Genomic DNA, 24,805 nt, shown 5'->3' on the forward strand with positions numbered 1-24,805 from the left:
TAAAATCTGAAAACCCCAAAGCGTGGATTGATACTAATAACGCATTGTAGAGTATACAATCCTCAAACTACTGCAATTTAGATTGCAAAGTTACATGAGGCTATGCCTAAAGGGGACCAATATTTGCACTGTTTCCGTACTGCAAAAATCTGCTATTTTTTACTACGATAAGGAATTTTCCTTTATGATATCGAAGAAAATTGTAAAATGTATATTTTGCAGGGTTATAGAATTATAATTGGGGTTATCATTATATGAGGGCTATGCCTAATTAGTAACCGATATATGTCAATTTCGAACCCAATATTTTAGTTTTGTATATCAATTATTTCTTTCAGGAGACCGATATATTTCATTATCGCCAGGTTTGAGTTTTTCTGTCCTTAGTTTTTCTATCCCAACACGCGGAACTAATCGGCTAACTATTTTAATACAAAAAAGGGGGTTATGTGGGAACTACCCCTAAAAAGGGTCGAATACAAATAATTTTTTGGTAGGGAGGTTTGTTACCATAAGCGAATACGAAATACCAAATTACAGCGTATTTGGTTGAAAACGTACCTAAAAACGTTACTCAAAAATACCGACAATTTGGGGGTACCGTTATATGGGGGCTACCAGAAAAAGTGGACCTATATTTATAATGTTTAAAACGCGCCCAAGAACCCCAAAATACAGGTACAGGGGGGTACCGTTATATGGGAGCTATCTTCAAACTGCCTGCATACAAAAGACAATCCTATGCAAAATTTCAGCACCCTATCTCAATTCATTCAGAAGATAGCATGATTACAACAGACGGACGGACGGACATGGCTATATCGTCTTACAATTTTACTCTGATAAAGAATATAAATACTTTATAGAGTCGGAAATTAATATTTCGATGAGTTAGAAACGGAATGACAAAATTAATATACCCTCCATACTACCCTCCATACATGTGTGTCCGTCCGTCTGTCTGTCCATTGCAATTTGTAAACACGATGCAGCCACAGTTATGGACCAATCGTCACGAATTTTTGCAATATGATGGGGTCTGACACAACCAAAATTTTAGACCAGGAAGGGGATATAGCCATAGAATAAGCATGACTGCTTTGAAGAAAGTCGGCCAATATTTAGCGGACCAAATGGATCCAGACTTTTGTGTGAAAAATGACAAAATTTATATTCTGGAGGAGTGGTTGACCATTAAACTGATACCAATTATATTGTTATATTTACTCGCTGATCGCTTTAAAATTTTACATGAAGTTCCGCTTATGGACAGAGACGCCTATAATGTTAAAAGGAGTGCAAAGAACCAAAAACTTTATTTTTGTTAGATTTTCCAATAGCTCAAGAGGCCATCACCTGTTTTACACGGTGAAGGGTATCCCACCAAATACTTAGAACGACTGTTTAGATAATTATTAGTCAATATTCGGAGGTTAAATCAACCAAAACCTATAGTGACCAAATTTGTATTTTATGGCGTTTATATTCCCCCCGGGAAAACAAGATTTGGAAAATATGCCTGGGTTAGAAAGTAGAGCCGTTGACCGATAATCTGTTGCAAATATCGCGAAATATTTTCCAGACTCAGAACATAGAGCCGCAGAAAGATTTTTGTGGTAGTTGTGTGAGTATCATATGGTCTGCCCCTCTGACTATACTGCTCCGCTCACTGGTTTTTATTATTCGTCTTTAGGACAATTCATCGTTAAATTTTTTATGTTTGACAGCGAAGCATAACACGAAACATGCGTAATATATTTCGTATTTCTGATTTTAGATGTTCAAGTGAGCAGACAGACAAACATGTACATACTTCGTTGTCTTCTAATATTGCCATTTTTGCAATTCAGATATATTGGCACACTCATACCCATTTTGGTAATTCATATTTTAAATATAGAAGTACATAAAATGTTATTTGTAATGGTACCTATATTCGTTAAAAGCATTCGACGTTCCCATTAGCAGCGCCCTATATGATTGTATATTAAGACTATTTGTTCACACATACAAATGGGTCTCATTAGCACAAACAATACTACATATAAATTATGATATAACATTTTATTTACACCCACCTGAGGTCCACCTAGACATTCTCTAATGCGATACAATTGATATTGCGATATCACACACAAAATACAATAAACCTGTAAGAAATAATATGGATTTTATGCAAATATTGAATATTACATTTCACTGATTAAATATGACCACATAAAAAGAAAACGACAAAAAAAACTTACATTTAATGTAGTTATGAATAGAATTAACGTGAAAATGAAACCATTTACTGGGTCAAATGTCACACTGCGATATATCAAAAAATAACCAATGTAAAAACACTCCACAATTATGTCGGTGACCATCATCAGAATCCATGGCAATAGAAGTTCGCGTTTTTTCTGTAAATATATTGAACGGGTGATTAGTAAATAAACATGTTTTTGTTTCGCATTTGTGTATGGCAATTATGTCCGTTACGATGTACGAGTATGTAAATTACATTACTATTTATTTCATATGCATTATATTGACTCTTTATCGTTGTTGCCTAGGGTCACGTACTGTAAAAATTAAATATAGTTTACATAGTCAATTATTATCATAACTCACAAAACTACATTTTGTTCAAATTGTATTGTTACTGTGTCATTGTTGTATCAATTGGAAATATGGCCAATCGTTTTTATACCCTACACAACTATGTTGTCAGGGTATTATAGCTTTGTGCAGCCCCAAGAGTCTGTAACGCAGCGAAATATTGGTCCTAGACCCACCTCGACTAGCTGAGTCGATCTAGACATGTGTGTCCGTCCGTCCGTCTGTCCATTAGAATTTGTAAACGCGATACAGGCCACAGTTATGGACCAATCTTCACGAAATTTTGCATGTAGGATGGGTTCTGGCCAATGAACACCCCTATTGTTTTTGGTAAAGATCGGTTAATACTTAGGGGGTGAAATGGACCAAAAACTTTATTTTTGTCTGATTTTCTGGTCGCTCCAGAGGCCGCAATTATGGCCCAAACATCGTGAATTTTTACATGGAGATGGGGATCGAGCCAAACAATAAGCATGCCTCTTTTGATAAAGATCGGTCAATATTTAGCGGGTCAAATGGACCCTGACTTTTGCGTGAAAAATTGCAAAATTTGTATTCTATAGCGTATACATTTACCCCTGAAGGATGTAGAGCCAAGAAGTTGAAAATATATCCAAGAGGAGTGGTTGGCCTTCAAATTGATACCAATTACGTTGTCGTATGTACTCAGATGTGGGAGTTACACTTAAATATTCACAGGTGCTTACGTATTCAAATATTATTTAGTAACCCATTAACCCCTAGAAACCGAAAATATAGCGCTGATCGCTTTGAAATTTTCCATGAGGATCCAGGTATGGACTTTACCGCTCCGCTCACTGGTTTTCATATTCCGGGTCGAACTTTTTATACTCTCTAACATAAATATGTAAAATGACTGCATCTAGGAGAAAACTTATGTTATAAATTACAGCCAATTTGATTGAAAAACTTGTCCAAAATCCCAAAATGTTCGAAGAATCCTGTTATTAGGGGTCTACCCTTAAACTTGAACCAATATCAATAATTTTTTCGTGTGTCCAAAATCCCGAAATTACCGAATATTGGAAATTTCCGCTGTATGGGGGCTACCTTGGAACTTCGGTCAATATTAACAATTTTTAGTACGGAGATGTAATATACAATGGGAACCCAAAATCCTTATTTAAAGCCAACTCGGTTGAAAAACGTGTCCAAAATCCCGAAAATACCGAATATTGGGGAGTACCGTTATGTGGGAGCTACCCTGGAACTTGAGTCAATATTAATAATTTTTTGTACGGAGATTTGGAAGGCAGTGGAGATGGCTCTTTAAGCCATTAAATCTGAGGTCGTCATGAGCTATCGATTTTGCTGCGATATTATGGGAAATGAAAAAAAAACAGACGAACTAGTTAGCCGAGGATCTATCTGACTAACTCTGTCGGCCAAGAAAACTAACTCGTTTTTGAACCTGAGCAAAGCCGAAATAATAAGCTGAATCCTTTCTTCTCTTTTAATCTATTGTATTTTCTCTCTACTTTTTCCTTGATCACAATGGAACGAAAGGTCTCCATTTAATGACTGTGTACTCCCTAACCTAACACATGTCATTCTAGACTTAACAGTACGTTTACATTTAACCGGATTTCGTTAACCCAGTGGGTTTCAGTTGTTATTCCTTTGCATATATGTCAAATAAATCCTCATAAAGTAGGTTAACCCGGTAAAAAGTTCTAATGTACAAGGAGTTTAACTCCTTACGAACCTAAGTAGGTTAGTTCACTATTTACATAAAATCGGCCGAACATATATATGAGCCGATTCTCACCATTTTAAATGAAGAGGCAAATCGCCTATCATTCTAATAATAAACAAGTTTGACACTCTTTTTACTAAAATACAAGCACAGATGGATGGGCATGCATAATTTCATTCGGAAAGTAATTGTAAATATGCTCAAAGAAAACATTTAGAAAAGGTTTTTTTTCGAAATCGAATAACTTCGAAGAGAAAAAGTTAACACTTTCTTTACAAAAGCACAAGCACAGATGAACGGACATGCACAATTCCATTCGGAGAGTAATTCTAACTATGCACAATGGAAACATTTCGAAATGGTTTATTCGAATAACTTCGAAGAACAAAATCGATAGATTTTGAGCCGGTTTGGATAAACCTTCGTTTACTAAGATCTCTGGTACAGTAGACACGCGATCTGTAAGTACTGTTTTTTTTTTTTTTTTGCTATTTTCATAAAGTAAAATAAATAACCATATCTAAATGATTAGAATGTTTATTCTTAGAATATGATAATTTTGTTATTAATACATACTTATATATGTACGTTTAATTTACTTACCCTCTTCAAGCCAAATATTAACAATACTGCTGAAAATAGTAATCCCATTGAAACTGTCAACGTTATAATATTAAATACCACATGCGCTGTAAAAGAAACATTAAATTATCGAATTAATTGGAAATGTGTCGAAACGTGATATACAGAATTCAATTACTTTTTGTTATGTCACCTTTTTCAATTATAGTCTCCCCACGGGGTTTCTCTCGCTTACCCAGAATAAAGTCCCATTCATCGATAAGACCCATTATGCCAATTAATGCTGAGAAGCCATAATAAATCTATAGGAAATAAGAGTAAACGGAATCATATGTAAAACCAGTGACCGGAGCAGTATAGTCGGACGTCGCCGACCATATGATACCCTACACAACTTCCAAGAATATCTAACTTTCAGTGGTTCTATATTCTGAGCTTGGTCAAAATTTCGTGATATTTGCACCCTCATGACCGACTAGAGGTCAATAAATATTACTAATATTCAGTACAGCCCTTCTAATTGCTTGTCCAGATTCCCTTCACCGTGGGTTGTGTTGTGATGTTCGGCTTTCAATTGTGGTCTATAGATTGTCTCGAAAAAAACACAAAAATTAAGTTTTCGCTCCATTTCATCTAAAAAATATTATCTGGTCATCACCGAAAATTGTAGGCATTGTCATTGACCATATCTGGACCCTCATGAAAATGTTCAAAGAGATCAGCGCTATATTCAAAGAGATCAGCGCTATTCTTTAATTTGCTTAAGATACAGCTCGCATATATTCCAAATATAGATATAGCTCCCATATATATTTTCGTCAGATTTTACCTTTTGGATAAAGCTTGCCCTAATATTATTGCCTATTATTGGTCAATGATAACGCATCAGTTCACTCATCACAGCATGTGTATATCCCATTTTCAATACCATCCTAGGAATATTAGCATTGTGCAAAATTTCGAATATCTGTCTTCAATATCGCGAGCTATATATACATGGCTATATCGACATAGAATTTTATTCTGATTATGAATAAATAGGATATCAGGTGAATATTTCCAGGTTTTGCAAGCAAATGTTAAGAAATACAGATAAGCGAAATTCCTTCTATAAACTTTTTAGCATTTTTATTTTTTAAATTTCTTAGCACTTTTCTAGCATTTTTTAGCAACACTGGCCACAGCATTCACCGGACTAGCCTGCCGCTGAATTTTTCTTTTCCCAAAACTAAAGGTACCGATGAAAGGACAGATTATTGCTATGTGCATCTGAAAGGATTCAGAGCGTGACCACTTTTAATCAAAACCCACTACTAATTGATTATGATGAAACATTGTAAATGCAGATGCAAATTCCGAGAAATTAAATGTTAGACATCAAAACTGTCAGCCACAATTTGAGACACAATACACCGTCACATAGACTGCGGTACATAATATTATGTATGTAACAGGAAATAAATACACCCACTAAAAATGAAATATTTACGAAGTATTCAATCCCATAAACAGAATTTTTCAACATTTCATATCGATTTATTATTTTTATTGGTTTGTTCCCGTACTGCAAGAATCTACGATTTTTTATTACTTTCGAGTCGAACTTAATGATCTAAGTTTTGCAATGAAAAGGAAAGCCAGGAGAAAAACCACGTACCCACCATATACGACGTGTTTCGCCGTTGGTTAAGCGGCTCATCAGACATATATTGGCTATGTGGCTTTTCTAAGGTCGTATGTTGATTACTTGCACATATTATATGTCCTTTGCTGTCATGGTGTCATCAACAAAATGGGGGTTTCCAACTCCAGCTGCAGAAAAACACCCCCAAACTTGACATTACCAATATGCTTAAATGTGACAATGAAATTATTATTCATACCCTTCAACACACTGTGGTACAGGGCATTATGTCTTTGCGCAAATGTTTGTAACAGGCAAAAGTAAACGAGATAGACACATGGTTCCTTTTGAGAATATGCATAGAATCACTTTCTGAGTCGATTTATGCATGTCCGTCCGTCCATGTATTCTTAAGAGCAAAGTACAGGTCGCATTTATGATTCGAATTGGATGAAATTTGGCACAACCCATTTATTTAGTCCAAGGACAAACCCTATTGAAATTTGAGAAAATCGCTTAAAATTTAAATATAGCTTCCATATATATTTTCGCCCGATTTTATCTAAATGGTGTGCCAAACTCCCAATATTTGTCCGATTGAGACAACATTTTGCACTGTGTACTGAATTAAGTTCAGTTTGATGTCTGTGAAGTTTTGTTAAACTCGGTTCAGATTTAGATATGTCTCCTATATATAGCTTCGTCCGATATTATGTAAATGGTGCACCAAACTCCAACGTAAGGAATTGTGACTAGGATAGAGTGTGTTAAGTTTCATTGAAATCGGATCAGATATAGATATAGCAACTATATATATTCAGACAAAATGTGTCATAACGTATGTAATTGACACTCGAATAAGGTGTCTAAAGTTTCATTAAAATCGGATCAGATATATATATATATAGCTCCCATATATAGCTTCGTCCGATTTTATGTAAATGATGTTCGATTGAGACAAAATATTGCGCAGAGTACCAAGTTAGATATAGCTTCCATATATACATATTTTCGTCCAATTTCATGCAGTGTATTAGATTGAAACATTTTAAAATCAGCTTCCATATATATTTCCATCTGATTTATACCCTTCACCACATTGTGGTAAAGGGTATTATGTCTTTGTGCATATGTTTGTAACAGGCAAAAGGAAACGAGATAGACACATGGTTCCTTTTGAGAATATGCATAGAATCACTTTCTAAGTCGATTTATGCATGTCCGTCCGCCCGTCTGTCTGTCCATGTTAAATTGTAAACAAAGTACAGGTCGCATTTATGATCCGAATTGGATGAAATTTGGAATATGTCACTTATTAGGCCCAAGGACGAACCCTATTGAAATTGGAAAAAATCGGTTCAGATTTAGATATAGCTCCCATATATATATTTAACCGATTTAATGTAATCGGTCCCTATATATCGTTCGATTTGCACGAAATTTGGTACAGCCTAATCATTTAGGTCTAGAATGATGTCTGCCAAGTTTCGTGAAAATCGGTCCGGATTTAGATATAGCTCCCATATATAGTTTCGTCCGATTTCATGTAAATGGTGCACCAAAGTCGCTATATATCTTTCGATTTGCAGGAAATTTGGCATAACGTACTGAATTGAGCCTAGAGTGATGTCTGTCAAGTTTCAAGAAAATCGGTCCAGGTTTAGATATAGCTCCCATATATAGTTTCGTCCGATTTCATGTAAATGGTGCACCAAAGTCGCTATATATCTTTCGATTTGCAGGAAATTTGGCATAACGTACTGAATTGAGCCTAGAGTGATGTCTGTCAAGTTTCAAGAAAATCGGTCCAGGTTTAGATATAGCTCCCATATATAGTTTCGTCCGATTTCATGTAAATGGTGCCCCAAAGTCCCTGTATATCCTTCGATTTGCAGGAAATTTGGCATAACGTACTGAATTGAGCCTAGAATGATGTCTGCCAAGTTTCAAGAAAATCGGTCCAGATTTAGATATAGCTCCCATATATAGTTTCGTCCGATTTCATGTAAATGGTGCCCCAAAGTCCCTATATATCTTTCGATTTGCACAAAATTTGGCATAACGTACTTAATTGAGCCTTGAATGATGTCTGCCAAGTTTCATGAAAATCGGTCCTGATTTAGATATAGCTCCCATATATTGTTTCGTCCGATTTCATGTAAATGGTGCATCAAAGTCGCTATATATCCTTCGATTTGCACGAAATTTGGCATAACGTACTGAATTGAGCCTAGAGTGATGTCTGCCCATTTTCAATACCATCCTAGGAATATTAGCATTGTGCAAAATTTCGAAGATCTGTCTTCAATATCGCGAGCTATATATACATGGCTATATCGACATAGAATTTTATTCTGATTATGAATAAATAGGATATCAGGTGAATATTTCAGGTTTTGCAAGCAAATGTTAAGAAATACAGATAAGCGAAATTCCTTCTATAAACTTTTTAGCATTTTTATTTTTTAAATTTCTTAGCACTTTCTAGCATTTTTTTAAATAAAATCTAGCATTTTTTAATGACAAAAGTTTTAGCAACACTGGCCACAGCATTCACCGGACTAGCCTGCCGCTGAATTTTTCTTTTCCCAAAACTAAAGGTACCGATGAAAGGACAGATTATTGCTATGTGCATCTGAAAGGATTCAGAGCGTGACCACTTTTAATCAAAACCCACTACTAATTGATTATGATGAAACATTGTAAATGTCGGTCCAACAAAATTTTTCTGAGAAACTGGAACTTCATGAAAAATTTCAAAGTCATCAGCGCATAACTGGAACTTCAGTAGATACATCACTATATTTGGATCTTGGATATGCATTAAATGTTAGACATCAAAACTGTCAGCCACAATTTGAGACACAATACACCGTCACATAGACTGCGGTACATAATATTATGTATGTAACAGGAAATAAATACACCCACTAAAAATGAAATATTTACGAAGTATTCAATCCCATAAACAGAATTTTTCAACATTTCATATCGATTTATTATTTTTATTGGTTTGTTCCCGTACTGCAAGAATCTACGATTTTTTACTACTTTCGAGTCGAACTTAATGATCTAAGTTTTGCAATGAAAAGGAAAGCCAGGAGAAAAACCACGTACCCACCATATACGACGTGTTTCGCCGTTGGTTAAGCGGCTCATCAGACATATATTGGCTATGTGGCTTTTCTAAGGTCGTATGTTGATAACTTGCACATATTTCGCCCTGATGCGAACATTGCATATGCGAATTAAATTCAAATTTGTCAAGGTTCCACATATGTCCTTTGCTGTCATGGTGTCATCAACAAAATGGGGGTTTCCAACTCCAGCTGCAGAAAAACACCCCCAAACATGACATTACCAATATGCTTAAATGTGACAATGAAATTATTATTCATACCCTTCAACACACTGTGGTACAGGGCATTATGTCTTTGTGCAAATGTTTGTAACAGGCAAAAGTAAACGAGATAGACACATGGTTCCTTTTGAGAATATGCATAGAATCACTTTCTGAGTCGATTTATGCATGTCCGTCCGTCCATGTATTCTTAAGAGCAAAGTACAGGTCGCATTTATGATTCGAATTGGATGAAATTTGGCACAACCCATTTATTTAGTCCAAGGACAAACCCTATTGAAATTTGAGAAAATCGCTTAAAATTTAAATATAGCTTCCATATATATTTTCGCCCGATTTTATCTAAATGGTGTGCCAAACTCCCAATATTTGTCCGATTGAGACAACATTTTGCACTGTGTACTGAATTAAGTTCAGTTTGATGTCTGTGAAGTTTTGTTAAACTCGGTTCAGATTTAGATATGTCTCCTATATATAGCTTCGTCCGATATTATGTAAATGGTGCACCAAATGTCGTCCGATATTATGTAAATGGTGCACCAAACGTAAGGAATTGTGACTAGGATAGAGTGTGTTAAGTTTCATTGAAATCGGATCAGATATAGATATAGCAACTATATATATTCAGACAAAATGTGTCATAACGTATGTAATTGACACTCGAATACGGTGTCTAAAGTTTCATTAAAATCGGATCAGATATATATATATATATATAGCTCCCATATATAGCTTCGTCCGATTTTATGTAAATGCAGAGTACTAAGTTAGATATAGCTTCCATATATACATATTTTCGTCCAATTTCATGCAGATGGGGCACCGAGGAGCTTACGTTTGGTGAAGTTACATAAAATATTGCAGAGTGTATTAGATTGAAACATTTTGAAATCAGCTTCCATATATATTTCCATCTGATTTATACTCTTCACCACATTGTGGTACAGGGTATTATGTCTTTGTGCATATGTTTGTAACAGGCAAAAGGAAACGAGATAGACACATGGTTCCTTTTGAGAATATGCATAGAATCACTTTCTAAGTCGATTTATGCATGTCCGTCCGTCTGTCTGTCCATGTTAAATTGTAAACAAAGTACAGGTCGCATTTATGATCCGAATTGGATGAAATTTGGCATATGTCACTTATTCGGCCCAAGGACGAACCCTATTGAAATTGGAAAAAATCGGTTCAGATTTAGATATAGCTCCCATATATATATTTAACCGATTTAATGTAATCGGTCCCTATATATCGTTCGATTTGCACGAAATTTGGTACAGCCTAATCATTTAGGTCTAGAATGATGTCTGCCAAGTTTCGTGAAAATCTGTCCGGATTTAGATATAGCTCCCATATATAGTTTCGTCCGATTTCATGTAAATGGTGCCCCAAAGTCTTTATATATCTTTCGATTTTCACGAAATTTGGCATAACGTATTGAATTAAGCCTAGAGTGATGTCTGCCAAGTTTCAAGAAAATCGGTCCAGGTTTAGATATAGCTCCCATATATAGTTTCGTCCGATTTCATGTAAATGGTGCACCAAAGTCGCTATATATCTTTCGATTTGCAGGAAATTTGGCATAACGTACTGAATTGAGCCTAGAGTGATGTCTGTCAAGTTTCAAGAAAATCGGTCCAGGTTTAGATATAGCTCCCATATATAGTTTCGTCCGATTTCATGTAAATGGTGCCCCAAAGTCCCGCTATATTCTTCGATTTGCAGGAAATTTGGCATAACGTACTGAATTGAGCCTAGAATGATGTCTGCCAAGTTTCAAGAAAATCGGTCCAGATTTAGATATAGCTCCCATATATAGTTTCGTCCGATTTCATGCAAATGGTTCCCCAAAGTCCCTATATATCCTTCGATTTGCAGTAAATTTGGCATAACGTACTTAATTGAGCCTTGAATGATGTCTGCCAAGTTTCATGAAAATCGGTCCTGATTTAGATATAGCTCCCATATATTGTTTCGTCCGATTTCATGTAAATGGTGCATCAAAGTCGCTATATATCCTTCGATTTGCACAAAATTTGGCATAACGTACTGAATTGAGCCTAGAGTGATGTCTGCCTTGTTTCGTGAAAATCGGTCCAGATTTAGATACAGCTCCCTTTTATTATGGATTGATTTCAAGTAATTGACGCACCAAGGAACTAATAGGAACAAAACGTTCTGACATTAGTATAACCTAACCTGTGACAAGTTTGTTTGAAATCGCTTAATATTTGGATAGAGCTTCCATATATATTTTCGCCTGATTTCAAGTAAATTGGGCTTCAAACTCCTCATGTTATTCAGATTGACATCAAATTTTGCACAACGTACAAAATTGAGCATAGAATTACAAAGTTCCGCCATTTTGTAAATTGTTGTGCGAAGTCAATAATCCTAATTCATACGAGAGCCAGACATGTACTCTTTCTAACACCGTTAGAATTTTCGGATTCCGATGTTCCACTGTGGAGTTATCATGCCCGCCATCAAAAATAAGGATATTTCTTTAATCACAAAAAACAAAAAAAAAAAAAACAAAAACAAAAAAGCAACAAAATTTTTTTGTAAATTATTTGTCTTCCTTTTTAAATCTTCAAATATATATGTGCAAAGTTACAAACCTTAACACGCATTGATATTCATTTACCAGCTCATTTAAAATCTTAAAAATAAAAAATCGAGAATGGGGGTTCCCTTAAAGGAAGTTTTGTAAATGCCAAATCTACCCCAAAGGTACTTTTTATAATTTAAATTTTTTTCTATTCATCTTTTAAAAACATTTGAAAAAAAACATGAAAAAGAAAACCATTAGTTGGTTTAAGAATTTTTTACTATGTGTATCTCCTTCATAATCCCAACATGACTTATTGTATGTTATTATCATCATCGTTCAATTTTGGTGCCTTCCCTTTACTGATTTAATATATGCTGATGTGCAAACACCTACTAAACGATGAATAATTGCTTCTGGTATATTAAAGAAACCATTTGTATAAGTATATCTACCCTTATTAGTTAAGAAAATGCTTTAAAAAGAATACAAACATTTTTCAAAAGTTTTACTTTTTTGCAATGTAACGTGAACACATGATGCCAAAAACTTACCAAAGTGTAAATGCCGCAGGCAAAACTGCCTTTCCAAACATCATCCCAACAACAACAAGACATCAATAATACCATGGTGTCATCAAATTTGTTTTTTTTTATTTCTTTTCTTTTAATTTGAATTTGTATCTCCTGGGCTTTAAATAAATTTTTACTCCGTTAGTTTAAGATTTGAATGTTTTTGGGTTGCCGGTAAGGTTGTCGGCTGTTTAAATTCGAAATGTATTTTTTATGTAATTACTGAGGAAAATATTTGTGTCGATTTGTTTTTGTTACAAAGGCAACAGGATCACCCAACAACAAAAAAGGACTTTGTAACTTTTTATCGGTTACTTGGCGATGTTCGGTATGAGATTTTGGCATTGAATTTATTGTTCTTGTAAATTGTGTTTTTATTTGGATTTACTTTTTGTTTACATTTGGGGCAATTCAGGAAAAAAACTTTGTATTATGCGTGACACTTTTATCGCAAAAAAAACACACACACGTACACAACACAAACACTTTTTGTTCACATGGTGTATGCTCACACTCACACGTACACACATTGTTTAGATCTAGCTAACCGTGTGTCCCATATCCAATATTAAACACACTTCTTTTAACGTCAATAATCCATTTTACCGTCGAAGATTGTTACTGTCGCGCCGCTAATTTGATACTAAACAAATGCCGCCAGCTTGATGTCCTTTGTCAATGTTTATGAATGAAAAGCTTACGAACTAGTAGCCATGCGCAATTCACAGAGCTTTTGTCAATGTGTTTGTTTTCTTTTTTTCAAAAATATTATTTTACCGCCTGTTAGTAGACACGTGTAGCTTTATGTTGCCATTATTTATACCTATACTGCCAATTTAACCCATATAGCTCCAATGTTTTGTCCTTGCCCATGAGACTAAAGGGTGAATTGTTTTAGCTATTATTATTTTTTTTTATTTTATTATTATTTTTTTTATTTTATTATTATTATTTTTTTTGACAACACTGTTTTAACAGCTTTCAAACGTTTCATGTTTTGTTTCCTTGCCAAATATCTTCAGTTCTGAACAACATTTTATTCAATCAAGGGGTCCCCCGCCCCCCATTCTCGGTTTCAAAAAAATTAATTTTGTATTTTGATTTAATTCGAAACTACACTAAACAGCGGTTTGTGGTCAAAAATATGAGATATTCCAAAAATATTTTTTCAAAGGTCCGATGTTCCTGTGAGGAGTTATCATGACCGTCATCAAAAAAAGTGACTTTTCATTAAGCACAAAAAAACAAGAACAAAATATGGTAAATTAGTTTTCTTCCCTTTTAAATCTATATATATACAGTGGCTCCATCGAATAATCGGACAAGTGGTTGTCAGACATAATAATGCTATACATTTCAAAAAAATTGTCTAAATGTTTAGTTTTTTTCGCTTTTATTTACACATTACTTACTTATATTTCTGAACAATACAAAAAACAACAACTTTTCTAGTGATAACAGTAAATTTCGTCAGGAAAACAAAATTAACTCAATTTATTGTGTTCAACGCAAAATCGGACAAAGCAAAGTATCAATGTTAAAAAATGAAAAAATCGAGAAATTAATATTTAGTTGCATATCCTTTGTTGTCCAGAACGGCCTGTAAACGCTTCGGTATTGATTTGAACAAATTCGGGCATGCCACCGGCTCTATGGAGTTCCACGATTCCAGTAAAGTCTCCTTAAGCTGTACTAAGGAGTTAAATTTTTTTCATACACTCTTCTAGCTATTTCTTCCCAAAGATGCTCAATTACGTTAAGGTCTGGGCTCTGTGCAGGTGTTTGTATAAGTTTTGGGCAGTTATGGATCAACCAAAGCTTTGCAACACCTGATGTGTGCTTGGGATCGTTGTCTTGATAAAAGGCAAAGTTGTTCGCGATACCCAATTTGTCTGCACTTTGCTTTACATTTTGTTTTAAAATGTTGAGGTAGACAAATTTGTCCATTTTACCATCAATAAAATGCAAATTGCCTACTCCCACACACGACATGCAGCCCCAAACCATAACAGAACCTCCTCCGTGCTTATCAGTGGTTTTTGTATTCTTATGATTAAATTCAGCATTTGGCTTACGCCACACATACATCTTTCCATCTGACCCGTGCAAATTAAATTTGCTTTCGTCAGTAAACAGAACCTTAATATAATCAAAACTATTAATAAAAATGTATTTTAAGATGATCTGTCATCAAATTACCTGCTTCCAAAAATCTTCTGGTTTTAGTAAATACTCCTTTTGTCCGATTATGCGATGGAGCCACTGTATATATATGCAAAGTTTTCCAGCCCATTGAAAATCTTGAAAATTTAAAATCGGAAAGGGTGGGGCGGTCCCTTAAGACAAACCCATATTTATTTGTTAGATCCCGGCACAATGGCCCGGACAACATTAGATAAATACTTTTCAAAAGGAATTGTGGTAACGTGCGGACAATACAAATACGGAATACAAATTTCAGTTCGTTGTGTTAATCAATTTACATTAAAAAGGACTAAAATATATATGGAAGCTATAGCTAAATCTGAACCGATTTTCCCGATACTTATAAAACTTCACACTTGACCTAATTCATTACCCTATACCAAATTTCGTTCAAATCGAAAGTTATATAGGGACCTCGGGGCACCATTTACATAAAATCGGACGAAACTATATATGGGAGCTATATCTAAATATGAACCGATTTGCATGAAATTAAGCACACATCATTCTACACTTAATTCAGTACGCTATACCAAAATTCGTGCAAATCTAATGATTTTCAGGGACTTTGGTGCACCATTTACCTAAAATCGGGCGAAACTATATATTGGAGCTATATCTAAATCTGAACCGATTTTCCCGAAATTTAGCACACACCATTGTCGACTTAATTTAGTAAGCTATGCCTAAATTCGTGCAAATCTAATATTTTCAGGGACTTTGGTGCACCATTTACCTAAAATCGGACGAAAATATATATGGGTTCGTCCTTGGGCCAAACCAATGGGCTGTGCCAAATTTCATCCAATTCGGATCAAAAATGCGACCTGTACTTTGCTCACAAAAATACATGGACGGACGGACAGACGGATATGCATAAATCGACTCAGAAAATGATTCTATGCATATTCTCAAAAGGAAACATGTGTCTATCTCTATTCCTTTTGTCACAAATGATCAGTATTTTATTTTTAAGTCCCGAAAATAGTTCTGTCGCACCTTTTTAAAAAATGAAAAGATACTATTGAATGCTTAAAAACAAAAATATTGTTGACAGTCATAATAAACACAATAATTAAGTTGGGCTTGTATCCAACATTGTTAAGGGATCAAGGATATGACGGCGCGTGTAACATGCCAGGCAATTATAGTGGAGTGCAGGCCATTATTAAATGAAAATTCCATACTGCAGTATACATTCTTTGTTCCTATCACAATTTAAGTTTAAGTGCATCTTCGAAGATTTAAGAAATTCGAAGTACATATATTTTTTATTTAAATTGCTCATTTTTTCAAAAATATCCAAAATGGTCTGCTACTTTATGTAAATTATTTCGAGAAACTTCTGAATCTTTCAAACGACTACATTCATATTGTGAAACACGATGAGTTCAGCGGCATGATTTCGTACGAATATTAGGAGTCCATTATTATTATTTTTTTAATAAAAAGCGAAGAAACAGTTATGATCGATTTATAGCTCCTGGGCGATGTTACGACTGCTAACATGCCGGTAAACTTCGATAATTTCTCCAATTTTATCGATATTTTCGACGATCGGCCTATCTGTGCAAGGTGCATCTTTAACATCAAAAAATCCGAACGGAATCTACGAAACCATAAACAACATTCACATTTTTAGTCGTTTGGCTTGCATTTTCGTCTTGTCAAAGAAAAACAATAAAAGTCTTTGTTCACTTCCATTTTCCAAATGGCAACTTGGATTGCACAAGGCAACTTGTATTTTCCCCTATCGAACAACGAGAAATCAAATCGATCATGGTATGATAGACGGAAGGCATTCGTCCAGTGTTTTAGAAGCTCGATCCATCCGAGGAGCGAATATCGATTCGGACCATTGCCTTGTGGCAGCCAAGGTTCGCACACGGAAACTCGACGTCGAAAAGCTGCAAACATAACAGATAGCAGAAGCCTACTCCGTTCCACTTACCCAACTGCTTGACGAAAGCACCCCTTGTCGCGATGGCAGAAAATTGCCCTCTTCCTAAAAACTGCAGCAAAAGCAACACTTGGGTACCAAATACCACCATCAAGAAATCCGTTGTACGATCAGGAGTGTCGTAATGCTACTGATATGAAAAACGCAGCGTATAGGGCAACCCTGAAGACAGTAGCAACACACATGCGATGGAGAATTATCGGGAGAAAAGGGGAGAGAAGAAACGTATGTTCAGAAAAAATAAGAAAGAACAAGAAAAACTTGAGCAAATCGAGATGTACAGGAGTCAGAAATAAGTCCAGAAAATTTACCAACGAGTAAAACACCAACCGGAGGCTTTGGTGCTGGCACATCCACCTGTAAAGATGAAGAATGAAACCTGGTGACAGATACAGACAGCGTGCTAGGGATCTGGAAGGAACATTCTGAAAAACTTCTTCAGAACCAGTTATAGATGACGGTGTAGAGTGTATACCACCTAGCCAATATGAGGTCAAAATAGCAATAAATCGGATGAAGAATAATAAAGCAGCAGGTGCCGATGTGTTACAAGCCGAATTATTCAAGACTGGTGGTCAGATGCTGGTAAGGAGCATGAACCAGCTGATTAGTACAATTTGGCTAGAGAAATGCATGCCCAATGATTGGAACCTCTGCATCCTGTGTCCCGTGCACAAAAAAGGTGACAGGACCATATGCGCCAAGAATAAGTCTCCTTCCCGTCGTATATAAAGTGCTATCCAGCGTGCTGTGTGAACGACTGAAGGCAATGTTCAGTGACATTATTGGACCATACCAATGCGGCTTCAGACCTGGCAAATCCACCTTTGACCAGATTTTCACTCTGCGCCAAATCCTGAAAAAAACCCCTTGAAAAACAAATCGACACATTCCACCTATTCGTCGAATATAAAGCCGCATACGACAGCCCTATCCGTCCAGAGGTTTTTAAAAGCCATGTCTGCGTTTAATTCGACTATGCAGGATAACGTTAACTGACACAATATAAACAGTTAAAGTCGGAAAGTACCTCTCGGAGCCCTTTTATACGAGGATTCAGACAAGGTGATAATTTGTCGTGTGGCCTTTTAACATCCTGCTGGAAAAGGTCATACGAGAGACAAAGGTGAACAGAAATGACACTCTGTACACCAAGCAACACATGTTACTCGCCTACGCCGATGACATTATTTCAACAAATTGAGAAGGAGTCTGCCTAAGTGGGTCTGGCAGTAAACGACGAGAAGACCAAGCGCGCAAATCTACTGGACGCGCAAAACGTCCAGTAGACTTGCGCGGACCAACTGTGGACATTGAGAATTACAGCTTCAAGGTAGTTAAAGATCTTATATACCTTGGTACCGCCATAAATAAAACTAATGACTTTAGTTTTGAAATTCGTCTGAGTAAGCAACTCAAAAGCAAGGATTCCTCCCGCCAGACCAAACTTACACTCTACAAGACTCTGATACTACCGTACTGTTATGTGAATCTGAAGCATGAACATCATCGAAAATTATAGGCATCGTCCTTGACGATAACCTCATGCTAAATTTCTTAGCCATCCGCACGAAAGGTATGCCCTCTAATGTGGTAATGGTAATACTAAAGAATATCAGAATAGGACGTTTGGGTAGTAATTGTGGCCTCTAGAGCAATCAGAAAAACATACAAAACTAAAGTTTTTGTTCCATTTCATCCCCTAAGTATTTAACAACATTGCAGCAAAATTTGGTGAAGATTGGTACACAACTGTTTAAAAATTATAATGGACAGACATATGAACACACATGCCTAGATCGAGATATGAGGATCGGTATACTAAAAGGCGGGTCTTGAACCAATATTTCGTACACAAAGCTATAATACCCTTACAACATAGTTGCATAGGTCATAACAAGTCAAGGCTTCCAGGAGAAAATAAAGTAACCAACTCTCAAACACTCAAGTTGGAGGAAGGTATAAATATACTTACCAATAACACAAAATGCCAAACAGACACATCGGTTGAAATGATTGTCTAGGACCCTAAAGTGGGTGGAATCTTTCAAACATTCAAGATGGAAAATTCTGACCAATCGAAAATAAGGCTAAACCTATATTTTAAAATATTGGAAAAATATACAAATCGTCTGCATTCAATAGCCATATTTCTGAACACGAAATGACATTTGGTATGAAAGACGAGCCTAAAACCATTCAAATTCACCAAGAATCCAAAGCCACTTCGGTTAAAAATTCGCTTAAGACAATGAGTGTACAAAATAAATGGCGGGACTTGTATTTCCAAACAGGATCTCATATTGATTTCTGCCTATATATTTTTCACTCTACCAGGAATGGCAAATTACAGGCCCCTCTACACAATTTACCTTGGAAAATATAGATTTGAGAAGTAGTAGATATTACACATTTTAGATTTTATTGCATATTTATTTATAACATAATTTTATTTTATAATATAAATAAAAAAACATATATTGGCACAATATTATTCATTTAATGGCAGCAACATCAACAGCTCGGCACCATTACCGGGGCAGGTAGCAAAAACTACATTTTCAATTGCTTTGTATTGTAATTTTTCCTTTGGTAACTGTGAATAGTATTTTTCTTTCAAAGTCTCGATGTATTTATTCGAAGATGCCACAGAGTCACACAAGGCCACAATGCATCCTCCCCACCTAGAGGATATTCAGATTAGAAATTGACAAATACTGCATTTGGGTGTGTGTGTGTTTTCTACTTACCCAGCACCGGTTAATCTTGCACCAATGCCCATTTGTTGTGATATTTCAACTAGTTTATCTAAATTCGGATGAGAACATTCATATAGAGTTTTCAAACTGTCATGAGATTGTCTCATCAATTGCGATAGTCTGGCAACTGCAGAGTCAAAGGCGGAATCAGTATTGCCATTCGTATGAATGCCATTGGAATGTACATCATTTAAGGAGAACTGCTCACAAATTGTACGAAATTCTTGGACTCGAAGGGATTCTGGGAAGAGATGGGTGATAAATATTTTTAACATATTTTTGTATTTATGTTTCTTTTCATATTTGACATACCCTGAATGACATGTAAGGTTCGTTGTTTTAACTTAAACTGTTGCATATTGCGGGTATTTTCCGTTAGGAAATCTTTTGCGAATTCTTCATCGGTTACACCAAACACATCACATAATTCCGTACGTGTGTAAATATCCTGGGAAACATATTCTAATGCATAAGATTCTAGTTGAGCTAAATCACACATCAAAGTTTCCTGAAGTTTGACAAATACGTGGATATCCTTCCAATTGTTAAGGTGTGATTTGAGGGCAATTAAACGGCAACCCAAACGACATTCAACAACACGTTGATTAAAATCTGATGTGGCAGCCTTATTCATTTCGGCCAAACTATTGGCAACTACAAAGCAAGCACCCTCTGGCAACTGTAAAGGGGTGGCATTTAAACTCGGATGAAATTCAATGAATTGAGCACATCCTTCTTTGGCCAAATATGCAATAGCCTGATCCATACCACCTCCTTGGGTTCCAATGTAACGTTCACATGCTGCCGATATGGATGCCAGCGACTTGCGGTTAAGCGTTTCATGATGAACATAAGCCGTAGCCAATACTGCACTGCTGACCAGTGCACTCGAACTTGATACTCCCGATGCGGGTGGAATGTTGCCGTTGATGGCCACGGTCATGCCATACCTTTGGTCGTTATCAGCTAATTTTTCTAAAATCCCCTTAACACCACACAAGTAGTAATTGTACCACGGTGGCGGGCAAGAATTCTTATGAATTATTCTAAAAATTAAGAATCGATAATTATAACATTATATTTAAAGGATACTTTTTTGTTAAACTTACTGTAACTCTTTGAGGTCAATTGAGAAATCTTCGTATTTTTTCTTTTCCATATTTCTAAGCTGCAATTGGGTATTCTCTTCAGTATATCCAACCGCTAGCAGTATACACTGATCAATAGCCATGGGTAGTACCGGATAACCACAATAATCAACATGTTCGCCAATAATATTTATTCTGGAAAGATAAACGGAGGAAAATTATATTGTTTTATTAACATCAACCTAGACTTAAAACTTAATATTTGAATATTTTATTTAAACTTCTAATATAAGGGTACCTCACAATTTCCGGAATTTATTCGGTTTTGAATTCATTTTCCAAATTGATGATTTCGGATAGCGTATACAAATTTTCTGTTTTGTGTCAAGGTGTAGTCAAAAGATTAACAAGGAGGCGAATCCGAAGTCTTCATTGACTGTCAAATATAGCATTTCCAGATTAAATGAAACCTTTTACAAATTAAATGAACCCTTTTCCAAATTAAATGAAACCTTTTCCAAATTAAATGAAACCTTTTCCAAATTAAATGAAACCTTTTCCAATTGAAATGAAACCTTTTACAAATAGAATGAAACCTTTTACAAATAGAATGAAACTTTTTCCAAATTAAATGAAACCTTTATTCTTATCCAAGGAAATATAATATTTGCAGTAATTTTAAACCAATATTTGAAAATTAAATCAAAGAATATTAACAAATATTCTTTAATTCGGTGTGATTTCATTTAATATCTTTACTACATAAAACTAAATAAATAGTAATACAAACTGCGGTATTTCTTGACATTTTAATAAATAAATATTTTAGAACAAGAATTGAATATCCGGTCCTAAATGCGAAATACATATTTGATTTAAAAACTTGTTGATGATAAGGTAACTGCTTATCTTAATGAAGAGGTTCCCGACTTGCACCTTGTGGGATTTTCAAAACCATGTCCATAACGTAGTTAGAATTATCTTGCCGAGTAAGCTGTTGAATACTTCGCTCGATTACATCAACAATGTTATGTTCCATTGAAACGTCACACAGCTCAGCTCTTGCACATAATTTTATTTTTGAAAATGCATTTTCGATTGGATTTAGCATTGGAGAATAAGGCGGTAAGAATTTAAGGTTGCATCTTTTGGATTCGATCAAATTTTGTATGTCATGTCGCTTATGTATTTGAGCGTTATTTTCCAACTCTGGATTGATTTTCTCAAAAAAAAATTTCTATAAATAATTTAAATCTGTCTGCATTGACACTGGAATTAGAAACGGTTGTGTGATGTACAACTCCCGCGTTGTTTATTGCTGCAATTATAGTGACATTACGACCTCTGACCGTAGGCATCACATGTGTCCTCTTGTTTCTTGTGTTGAACGGGCTTGGATTATTCGTAGGTGAAGACTAAATCCACACTCATCAATGAATATTGTTGGGGTATCCATTTTGTAAAGTCTTGAGCATATTTTTGTCTCAAGCCTAATGTTCTGGAGTCATTCATTCGTTCTATTTCACTAGATGCCATCTTCAACGTAATTTTTAATTTCCGTAATCCATTTTCTATGGAGCTTGTGGAAATATTTATATCATTTTCTCTCAACAGTTTAGTTTTTATGGCTTTGAGGGCAATTCCAGGTTGACTTTCTAGATATAACTCGATCAGAGTTAAAACTTCTGGTGTCAAAAATTTAGTTCTATTTCCTCCACGCTTATTTTCCTTCCAGAATTTCTTTTTGTATCTTCTTATTAATGCTTTTGCTGAACTTACTTTTATGCAGGTTAAATTTGCAGACTCGGAAATTGTTCTACCCTCTTCATACAATTTACATAATAAAAATTTCATGTCTTTTATTATTTTGTTATACTGACAAAATTTGTTTCGGGGTCTTGTAGATGTAGCTTTGGTAAGTTCTGGAGCATTTCCACTTGTAATACTTGGTGAGGTTATAAATTCTTCTTCAGATTCCCAATTATCAGAGGTTCCCGAGCTAAAATCAGGTTAGCTCCTAATTATTTAATTGTGTATGGCTACCTATACAAAACTCTACTAAATGAATGACTCCAGAACATTAGGTTTGAGACAAAAATATGCTCAAGACTTTACAAAATGGATACCCAAACAACGATCAATGAATATTGGGGATACCCCAATCACACAATAATTTCTAATTCCAGTGTCATTGCAGACAGATTTAAATTATTTATAGAAAGTCTTTTGGAGGAAATCAATCCAGAGTTGGAAAATTCGTTCTTGATAATCGATAACGCTCAAATACACAAGCGACATGACATACAAAATTTGGTCGAATCCAAAAGATGCAACCTTAAATTCTTACCGCCTTATTCTCCAATGGTAAGTCCAATCGAAAAAGCATTTTTAAAAATAAAATTATGTACAAGAGCTGAGCTGTGTGACGTTTCAATGGAACATAACATTGTTGATGTAATCGAGCGAAGTATTCAACAGCTTACTCGGCAAGATAATTCTAACTACGTTATGGACATGCAAGTCGGGAACCTCTTCATTAAGATAAGCAGTTACCTATTTATTAAAATGTCAAGAAATACCCCAGTTTGTATTACTATTTATTTAGTTTTATTTAGTAAAGATATTAAATGAAATCACACCGAATTAAAGAATATTTATGTTAATTACATAGCCATACAACTATATTTGTTAATATTCTTTGATTTAATTTTCAAATATTGGTTTAAAATTACTGCAAATATTATATTTCCTTGGATAAGAATAAAGGTTTCATTTAATTTGGAAAAAGTTTAATTCTATTTGTAAAAGGTTTCATTCTATTTGTAAAAGGTTTCATTTCAATTGGAAAAGGTTTAATTTAATTTGGAAAAGGTTTCATTTAATTTGGAAAAGGTTTCATTTAATTTGGAAAAGGGTTCATTTAATTTGTAGAAGGTTTCATTTAATCTGGAAATGCTATATTTTTTTGGACCAAAATATATGGGCACACTGCTATCATTACGTTTTTATTTTATTTATTTTTTTTTAAGATATTTGGATTTTTTAATACCAACCACAACAGGGGTTGGTATTTCGCGATTTAAACGTTGACACCAAGAGCAGACTAAGCCATGAATTCGCCACCCGGTAGACCTTATTTAATAAGCAGGCCCATGTATTGTATTGTATTTTTTCCTTCTTATTACGCACCTTTACGATATTATGGTTAATTTTAACGTATTGCATTGAATTCAACATTAATTAAAACTCACCTTCCCGGGACACGAACATAAAATTTTGGTTCTGATCCATACTCATGACGATAAAATTCCCGTAGTTCATGCAAGCGACCATACAAGCGATGGCCTTTTGATATCTCTGTGATTGACACATAGGTGTCGCTAGTGACGTCAGTCATGGTGTTCTTCATGATCTTAGCTTGAAAAAACGTAAACAATAAATAAAATTAAACTTTTTGTTGAAGTCCTTGAAATATCTTTAGTTGTGTTAAATTGGGTCAAAATTCCATAAATTTCATCATTATGTGGTATATGGATTTCTAAAAAATATAATATTTAAATTTATAATAATAATAATAATAATATGTTTACGTATTTTTTATAAGACAAACTCACAATGACCAAAATGCTACATTATAATTGATCTCTAAAATCAAATTTATTTTTTAATTTCTTATCAAGAAGGATGTAATGTCGTTTCAGATCGTCGTGGAAACGTAAACCCTCTGTCGTGGAAACGTATCTTTGTGTAAAATTGTCATGTTGTTTGCTATACCTCGA

General features: G+C 35.0%; 2 protein-coding genes across 2 annotated transcripts; both read right to left on the reverse strand.

Moving 5' to 3' along the window:
* Positions 1-410: 410 nt before the first annotated feature.
* Positions 411-13,089, reverse strand: LOC133334801 (uncharacterized). The gene is made up of 6 exons (XM_061543119.1): positions 12,997-13,089; positions 5,082-5,205; positions 4,925-5,010; positions 2,247-2,405; positions 2,079-2,150; positions 411-422 (listed from the first exon to the last, which is right to left on the reverse strand). The coding sequence occupies exons 1-6, from the start codon at positions 13,069-13,071 to the stop codon at positions 411-413; spliced, it is 528 nt and encodes a 175-aa protein (XP_061399103.1). The 5' UTR covers positions 13,072-13,089.
* A 6,581-nt stretch (positions 13,090-19,670) lies between these two features.
* On the reverse strand, positions 19,671-24,423 carry LOC133334802 (N-acetylgalactosamine kinase). Its single transcript, XM_061543120.1, has 5 exons — positions 24,278-24,423; positions 21,048-21,221; positions 20,251-20,984; positions 19,930-20,179; positions 19,671-19,863 (listed from the first exon to the last, which is right to left on the reverse strand). Exons 1-5 carry the CDS (start codon positions 24,421-24,423, stop codon positions 19,671-19,673), a joined length of 1,497 nt encoding a protein of 498 aa, XP_061399104.1.
* Between the last annotated feature and the right edge of the window lie 382 nt (positions 24,424-24,805).

The sequence above is a fragment of the Musca vetustissima genome, unplaced genomic scaffold (assembly GCF_032173495.1).
Source record: "Musca vetustissima isolate MV318-11 ecotype Yass unplaced genomic scaffold, APGP_CSIRO_Mvet_v1 utg69289, whole genome shotgun sequence".
In the NCBI taxonomy this organism is placed as follows: Eukaryota; Metazoa; Arthropoda; class Insecta; order Diptera; family Muscidae; genus Musca; species Musca vetustissima.

What these genes read in the sequence shown, in the direction of transcription:
- LOC133334801 (XM_061543119.1), bottom strand. Translation starts at nt 13,071, where the DNA reads ATGGTATTATTGATGTCTTGTTGTTGTTGGGATGATGTTTGGAAAGGC. An exon ending in CCTGCGGCATTTACACTTTG is followed by an intron (nt 5,206 to 12,996) that starts GTAAGTTTTTGG and finishes TATTTCCTATAG; the next exon opens with ATTTATTATGGCTTCTCAGC. An exon ending in TAATATTTGGCTTGAAGAGG is followed by an intron (nt 2,406 to 4,924) that starts GTAAGTAAATTA and finishes ATATATTTACAG; the next exon opens with AAAAAACGCGAACTTCTATT.
- LOC133334802 (XM_061543120.1), bottom strand. Translation starts at nt 24,423, where the DNA reads ATGACTGACGTCACTAGCGACACCTATGTGTCAATCACAGAGATATCA. An exon ending in TATGTTCGTGTCCCGGGAAG is followed by an intron (nt 21,222 to 24,277) that starts GTGAGTTTTAAT and finishes TTATCTTTCCAG; the next exon opens with AATAAATATTATTGGCGAAC. An exon ending in ATTGACCTCAAAGAGTTACA is followed by an intron (nt 20,985 to 21,047) that starts GTAAGTTTAACA and finishes CTTAATTTTTAG; the next exon opens with AATAATTCATAAGAATTCTT.